General features: G+C 46.7%; 1 protein-coding gene across 1 annotated transcript in view; it reads left to right on the top strand.

Moving 5' to 3' along the window:
* The window catches only part of Mypn (myopalladin), a 75,397-nt gene that overhangs the window by 48,298 nt on the left and 18,679 nt on the right, over positions 1-8,420 (top strand). Inside the window, exons 9-11 of the mRNA XM_050140200.1 lie at positions 1,858-1,881; positions 3,911-4,027; positions 6,053-6,425. Coding sequence (XP_049996157.1) covers positions 1,858-1,881; positions 3,911-4,027; positions 6,053-6,425 — 514 coding nt within the window. The remainder of the gene's footprint in view (positions 1-1,857; positions 1,882-3,910; positions 4,028-6,052; positions 6,426-8,420) is intronic.

The raw sequence follows: 8,420 nt of genomic DNA on the forward strand, positions 1-8,420 counted from the left end.
ATTATATATATATATATAAAAATTGATTTTACTTTTTGAGATGGGAATCTCACTGTGTAGCTCTGACTGACCTTGAGTTATGTAAACCAGGCTGGGCTTGAACTCACAGATTCACTCTCCTGCCTCTGCCTCCCAAGTGTCGGGACTAAAAGCATGTTCCACCACGCCTGACTATAGCTGATTTTTTTTTTACACAAAAGTTCATAGACACCTTTCCATATTAATATAGTTTTCTTACTTTTGTTTATTATTTTAAAGTTTAGTTACACGTATGTATTGTATGTGTGCATACATGTACTACAGCATACCTGTGAGGGCGAGGACAAGCTGCGGGCAGAGTTTCCCATTTCCACCGTGTGTGTCCTGAGGATTGAGCCCAGGTGACCGGCCTTGGTGACAAGTGCTTTTACCCCCTGAGCCATTTTGCCAGCCGCAATTATAATGGTTTTGTTGTTGTTGTTGCAGTAGTAAGGATTGAACCCAGGACCTTCTGCATGCCAGGCAAGAGTTCTACCTCTAATCTAGTATAAGCCACAGGCCAGTGGGGTGGCTCCGTGGATAAAGGTGCCAGCCTTCAAGGCTAACAACTTGGCTTCAATCCCCAGACCCATACAGTGGAGGAAGTGAACTGACTTGGGAAGACTTTTCCTCTGACATGCGTGGGGGCAGCAACAGTGATAATTCGGCACACCGTTTAGCTGAGGAAAGACAAACGCTTCCGTAGTTCTGCGTATTGTGTAGAAGCAGATGTGCCGCAGATGCACAGTATTTGCTGAATGCCTACCATCGGACAGATGTCTGTGGAGCACCTGTACTTAGCGGTAGGCACTAGGAGGAAAACCAAACAATTGTAAGAGGATGAACTGGCCTTCCAGGGTCTTTCCATGTCCTGAGGCTCTTAGGCTTACAAGCTTACTGAAGGAAAAAGATAGATTTTAGAGGCATGGGAGGGCCCAGAGCCAAGAGGTATTTCTCAAACATCACAACCTTTCTCCCAGGTGAAGAAAGTCATGGGCCAGTGGATGATTCTGCAGGTAGAGGCTCCCGACTTCAAGCCTTAAGACCCGAGTTTGATCCCGGGTTCCACAGGACGGAAGGGAAGAGCTGAGTCCTGTAAATTGTCCTGTGACCTCCACATGATTGCTGTGGCTTGCACAAGATAGATAGATAGATAGATAGATAGATAGATAGATAGATAGATAGATGGATGATAGATACATACATAGATACATACATACATAGATGATAGATGCATAGATAGATACATAGATGCATACATAGATACATATATACATAGATGATAGATGATAGATAGATAGATAGATAGATAGATAGATAGATAGATAGATAGATGGACGGACGGACAGACAGACAGACACTAGTCCTTTGAATCCTTTGGCATTCTTCCCTGCCCACGGGTCTGAAGCTCATATTCACTGAAGCATCACTTAGCAGCCTCCAGCTGTCCCTCTGTGACCTTATTGAGGTCACCTGTACTTGGGTTATTACTTAACCTTGACAGATTGTCCTTATCCCTTCACCCCCAAGTAAGTCAGACACAGAGACCACCGGAAGCTTCTGTTTTTTTTTTTTTTGTTGTTGTTGTTGTTTTTGGTTTTTTTTTTTTTGTTTGTTTGTTTTTGAGACAGGGTTTCTTTGTGGCTTTGGAGCCTGTCCTGGAACTAGCTCTGTAGACCAGGCTGGTCTCGAACTCACAGAGATCCGCCTGCCTCTGCCTCCCGAGTGCTGGGATTAAAGGCGTGCGCCACCATTGCCCGGCTTACCGGAAGCTTCTGAAGGAAATGTAGCTTCTCAGTAAAGTAGACGCTCACGACCTTTTGTTTTTTCTCCCTTTAGAACCTCGGTCCATGGCAGAGCCAGGTAAAGTTTGTCTCAACGCTAACTTACTAACGTGTGATGAGTGGTTTGAGATACACATGCATGAAAACGTGATCATTCTAAAAGTGTGAGAGCAGTCCAGAAAAGGTGAAAATAAAAAGTTCTAGAAAGATCCAAATGAACTCTAGCTGTTATTGTAGAAGGGGGGGGGGGAGAGGGGATATGCTCAAATTTGCATATCATTTTAATATCTGATGTTAGCATAGTTAATTTTCTGTGTTCCTGGGGCTGTTTTCCCTGTGACCATCACTCCCACTCATTTTATGCTCTCCTCGAAATGGGGCTCGGAATTTCTTTGATGTCCAATTCCTCAGCTTTTGTGTCTCTCAAACTTAGTAGATGAGAGGCTGGGAATATTGATTATGAGAACACTTGCCTAGCTTACTCAAAGCCGTGGGTTTGGACTCCAGAACCAGCCGAAATAAAATAAAGACATACTTTATGGACCAGATTCAGGAACGTGCTGAGATTAAATACAGCGCATGAGCTGCTTCTTGAGCTGGCTTTGAAGAACACTGAAGCAGAAGAAAGAGCCGTGAGGCATTTGCCCGTAGACAGAGCGAACCATTTACAAACCAGAGCCCTCGGGCTGTCTTTGTGGCTCTGGGTGAGGAGATGGTTGGCCATGCCATTGCAGTTCTCTTCTAACAGCGCAGGCCTTCCTGAAGGAAGCACAGACCATCTGCATTGCATGCCTACGCTAGAGCATAGGGTATAGAATAAAGACCTAAGGACTAACCAGCATTGCCTGCCGTGGCTCCTGGGAAGTTCTTCTAGAACAGTGTTCCCAACCTTCCTGATGCTGCAACCCTTTAATACAGTTCCTCATGTTGTGGTGGCCCCCAACCATGAAATTATTTTCATTGCTACTTCATAACTGTAATTTTGCTACTGTCCTGAATCATAACATAAATAGCTATGCTTTCTGATGGTCGTAAGGGTCATTTGACCCCCAAAGGGGTTGCGACCCATTGGTTGAGAACCGCTGCCCTGGAGGGTTCTAGTTGACTTAAATCAGTCAGCGTGAAGTCCTGAGATGCCAAGCGTCCCCTAACACAGCTGTTTTAGTAATTTTGTTTTAATGACCCTGTTCGTCTCTAGTTTTCAAAAACATCTAACTGCATTAGTTTCAGGATCTAGCCTTTTCTGAGAATTACCTATGTCGTCACTCTCAAGACTCCATGCTGATCCATGGGTGTGACTATGCCATTGGAAAAGGAGATGGCTCTTCTGTCTCCTCTCCCCCAGAATCTCTCTCTCTATCAGCAAATTGCTACTACTTAAACAAAGCAGCCTTTGACTGTCCAATTTTTTTTTGTAATGCTGGGGATCAAACCCAGGATCTCACGCACGAGCTCTCTCACCGACATGCACCCCCTACCATCCCAGCCCTTCTGGCCAGTTTTAAACTGCGGCCTTTGTTTCAAATGATCTCACTGTGAAATTTCCCCATGAAACTAACGAGAGACTGGGGTTCGGAAAACTGTTTCATTAATTTTTCTGTTACACACTTCCTTTCCCTTCAACCTCCCCCCCCCCATGTGTTTTTGTGACTTCTGACTAGTTAATTGTTAGTTGATTTGTGTCATCTGGATTGGTGACATAGAAACAGAATGTGTATTATGGGTAACCATTGGTCTTGGTTTGTCCTCGTTGGCAAATGCTGAAAAGAATAAGGAATCGGGAGTTTGAGGCCAACCTGTGCTGCACCTTTGGGGGATGTAGCTCAATCGTTAGAGGGTTCCCCTAGCGTTGTATGCAACGCATTATCTCCACACCCTCTTGTCGGTACCCAGCCTGTCAGCATGAGGCGTTGGTTTATGTATCTGGACTCTTTCAGCCTCCTAACCGGTCAGTTTGCTCCAATAGTTATCCGGTGCAGCTGTTTTCAAAGAACCAATGAAGTCAGCCCCTATGTCAACGTTTATAGACCCGCCATTTGATATCATTTAGTCTCACAGCTCCGTCTCCGCGATTAGGTCGTTAACTTTTCTGTCTTGCTGGCACACAGAGGAGATCTGCACTTTGGTCATTGCTGAGGTGTTTTCGGAAGATTCCGGATGCTTCACCTGCACCGCAAGCAACAAATACGGCACCGTGTCCAGCATCGCCCAGTTGGACGTGAGAGGTGAGCGCTCCCTAGCGGTTAGACTGGGGAGTGGCAACTTCAAAGTCTTTGTAGTTTCTGTTTTTGTTTTTTGAGACATGGTTACTCTGTTTAGCCTTGGCTGTCCTGAAACTCACTCTGTAGACCAGTCTGGCTCCAAACTCACAGAGATCCGCCTGCCTCTGCCTCCTAAGGAGTAGAGACTAAGGGTGTGTGCCACCAATGCCCAGTTCAGAGTATCTTTCTTTCTGATTCATGTATGGATCATAAAGATTTAGATTACCTGCTGTGTAAGTGTGTGGTCAAAGCCTGTTGTGGAAAGGCAATAAAGTGCAAGACTGACTGAAAACAAAATTTTAAATTGGGGCGTGGAGAAATGACTCAGCAGTTAAGAAGAGCCCTGGCTAGTCTTCCCGAGGACCAAGGTCCAACAGCCAACATTCACGGGGCAGCCTCACAGCTGTCTGTTAACTCCAGTACCAGGCTATCCAGCACCCTCTCCTGGCCCCCAAGGGCACTGCATACATGTAGGGCACGCACATACATACAGGCAAAGCACTCACACCTAAAATAAAGTATCTCTGAAAATTTTTGATTATTAAGGAAGTTGTTCCTGGGGGCTGGTGATAAGATGGCTCAGCAGGTAAGGGTCCCTCCCACCAAGCATGACTGATTGAATTCAGTCCCCGAGACCTACACAGTGCAAGAGGAACACTGATTCCAGCAAGTTGTCCTTTGACCTCCCCCCTCCTGCCTTGGCATGCCTGTATGACTGTATACACACATGCACAAAATAAACTAATAACAGTGTGAAGAAAAATGTTCTTGTGACTGCAGATTATAGTTCAACTGGTGGAGTGCTTGCCTAGCAAGCCCGAAGCCCCGGGTTCTTCTCCAGCACTGCATAAACCAGACCTTAGGGTACATACCTATAATCCCAGCACTGGGAATTCGAAGGCAGGAGAGGTCATTGGCAACAGAGTGAGTTCAAGGTCAGCCTAGGATACATGAGACCCTGTCTCCAAGAAACATTTATGGACAATGTCCATTTTCCAAGTTCTCATTCCCCTTGCAGCCACAGCCTCCTCAGTGGCCCTGCTGTCTCTTCATAGCTCCCGAGAAAGCAGCTCTGTGGCTTTATATAAACCTCTCAGATTCTTAAGAGTACTTCAAGGGGCTGGAAGGTATTCAGTAGGTGAAGTGCTTGATTCACGAGCTCGAGCGCCTGGGTTCAGTGCCCTGAATCTACATGCAAAAGTCAGGCATGGTAGCCTATGCTTGTAATCGCTGCCCTGGGGAGAAAGAGATCTCTGGAACTCAACAGCCATGAATACCTGAAGTCTTCCTTTGGCCTCCACATGTGTACACACACACACATATGTAAAACACACAGAACGTAGCCAGGTGTGGTGGCACAGACCTTTAATCCCAGCACTCGGGAGGCAGAGGCAGAGAAATCTCTGTGAGTTCGAGGCCAGCCTGGTCTACAGAGTGAGTTCCAGGACAGGCAGGGCTGTTACACAAAGAAACCCTGTCTTGAAACAAAACAAATCAAAATAAAACACAGAATGCCTAGATTCTAGAGGTAGGGACTCAGGGAATCAAGCCCACCCACATGCTCAAATAAACCAAGCCTGTATTCCGCAGCGCTACACACGTGCACTCGGATGTTCAATTCAGTTTTCCTAACATCTTCACCATTCTTTTTTTTTGGGGGGGGGGTTTGATTTTTTGAAACAGGGTTTCTCTGTGGCTTTGGAGCCTGTCCTAGAACTAGCTCTGTAGACCAGGCTGGTCTCGAACTCACAGAGATCCGCCTGCCTCTGCCTCCCGAGTGCTGGGATTAAAGGCGTGTGCCACCATCGCCCGGCCATCTTCACCATTCTTGAAAGCTCTTTCTTGAGCAAGCATCTTCCTGGTGTGCGTTTCCATGGACTGATATTTTCCTGCTCGTCTGTATGCCCTAGCTCCAGGTGTCCTGTTGGTGAATTAGTTAATTAATTAGTTAATTAATTAGTTAATTAGTTAATCCAATTGTCCTTTCAGGAAATGAAGACCTCAGTGATAACGGGGTTCTTCACTCCACCAACTCAACTACCACCCTGGCTGTGGCTGAGCAACAGCCCGCCCCACCCAACCCAGAGCCACGTTCTGAGGAACAGCCCCCAAAGCCGAAGCTTGAAGGGGTCCTGGTGAACCATAACGAGCCCCGCTCCAGCTCCAGGATGGGGCTACGGGTGCACTTCAACCTACCCGAGGATGACAGAGACAGCGAGGCTTCCTCTGGCAGTGGAGCGGCCAACGCCAGCCACACTAGGCCCAACTCCTTCCCTGAGAAGTTCAACGGACAGGAAACCAGGACCCCAGAGCCTTCCTCACCTGTCAAAGAGCCCCCTCCGGTCCTGGCTAAACCCAAACTGTAAGTAAAAATAGAAAGAATAACTGTGAGTGTCTGTGTGCCTTCCTGTGTGTAAAAGGAGACTGACTGTTGATTCGTTCTCAGCAGCCCAGACCTGAATAATCACACAGAAGCTGTGTTAATTGCAATGCTGTTGGGCCAATGTCTCAGGCATATTTCTAGCGAGCTCTTACATCTTAAATTAACCCATTTCTATTCATCTGTGTATCGCCACAAGGCTGTAGCCTACAGGTAAGGTGCTGGCATGCGGTGTCTTTCTCCTCTGGTAGCTACATGGCATCTGCATGACTCCACCTACTCCCATGAGTCTGACCTAAAAATTAAAGAGATAGGGGTTGGCAGGATGGCTCAGTTGGATAAAGATGCTTGCCATACAAGCCTAAAGACCAAGGTTCAAGACCAAGATTCAATCCCTGGGACCCATGTGGTAGAAGAAAAGCCACTCTCACGAGCATCCTCTGGCCTACGCACACACACATGTATACATACATAGGTGTGTGCACGCATGCACACACACGAACACACTAAAAATTAAATTAAAAAATGTTAATATTATCCGAGTCACGGCACCCAAAAAAATGTTAATAGTAGAGCAGGGCTGGGAGTGTTTGCCTAGGGTGCAGGAGGTCTAGGGTTTGAGCCCCGGCACTGCAGTAGGGGAAGTCAGGCACACCTGCAAACACTTAGCAGGTGGAGGCAAGAGGATCTGATATTCAAGATCAACTTCAATTTCACACAGAGTTTGAGGCCAGCCTGGGCTTCTTGAGATCTTGCCTCAGACCCAAGCAAACAAAAGACAGAGTTGGAAAACATAATTCCAAGAGAGGAAGCAGACACTGAGTGCCGTGCAGAGCAGACGTCTTTGCGTCCCCATAAATGCGCTCTTCCACTCTTCCTCATATTAACATTCCACCCACACAGCGTGGCTCCTAAATTCGGGAAACGCCTGTCTAATGAGTTCTCTAGGTAAAGCATTTCTGGACTCTTCCCAGAATGGTATACTCTTTCTTGTACCTAATAATTATTTTTTTTTTTCCCGAGACAAGGTTTCTCTGTAGCTTTGGTGCCTGTCCTAGCTCTTGTAGACCAGGCTGGCCTCTAACTCACAGAGATCTGCCTGCCTCTGGTTCAACATGGTGCTTGTTGACTTCTTTTTCAAAATGTTTTGTGTGTGTGTGTGTGTGTGTGTGTGTGTGTGTGATTATGTGCAGCACATGTGTGCAGGTGCTCTTGGAGGCCAGAAGAGGGCATTGGATCCCCTGGAACTCGAATTACAGGCAAGTGTGAGCCACTATGTGGGTGCTGGGATCTGAACCTGGGTCCACTGCAAGACCACCCATGTCTCCAGAGTTCTTTTTCATGTTGTGCTTGCACGTGATGATATATGTCGTATGTGTGTGTGTGTATTTGTGTGTGGTGTATGCACGTGTGTTGTGTGTGGATTCCTATGCCCAAAGGAAGACATTGCTACCTGCAGTCTCTCTCTGCTTATTCCCTTGAGACACAGTCTCTCACTCAGCTTGGAACTTGACTGGTAGCCAGAAAGCCCCACTGGTCCTGCCGCCCTCCACCCCGTGCCAGCTATGTGCTGCCGCACCATCTTTTTCACATGGGTGCTAAGGATTTGAACCCATGTTTTCAAACCTGCACAGCAAGTGCTCTCATGCACTGAACCGTCTCTCCAGCCCCCTTTCTCTTTTTAAGAACAAGAAAAGTCAAAGGTGATGTTTATAAGCAAGAGAAGCCTAAAGTTTATCAGGAAATTTCTTTTGTTGTTGGTTGCTTTTAAAACAATGTGATGTGGCCTGGCCTGGCAGGAAAGGAGGAGCTTAGCTGAGGCTGGTTTTGAACTCCTGACCCTCCTTCACCAAACACCCAAGTGCTAGGATTTAGGCGTGCCCCACCATACACAGTGTCACAGGAGGACACTTTCAAGAGTAAAAGTTAATCTCTCTCTCTCTCTCTCTCTCTCTCTCTCTCTCTCTCTCTCTCTCT

The sequence above is a fragment of the Alexandromys fortis genome, unplaced genomic scaffold (assembly GCF_014885135.2).
Source record: "Alexandromys fortis isolate MF-2015 unplaced genomic scaffold, M_Fortis_MF-2015_v1.1 scaffold_9, whole genome shotgun sequence".
NCBI classification, from domain to species: domain Eukaryota; kingdom Metazoa; phylum Chordata; class Mammalia; order Rodentia; family Cricetidae; genus Alexandromys; species Alexandromys fortis.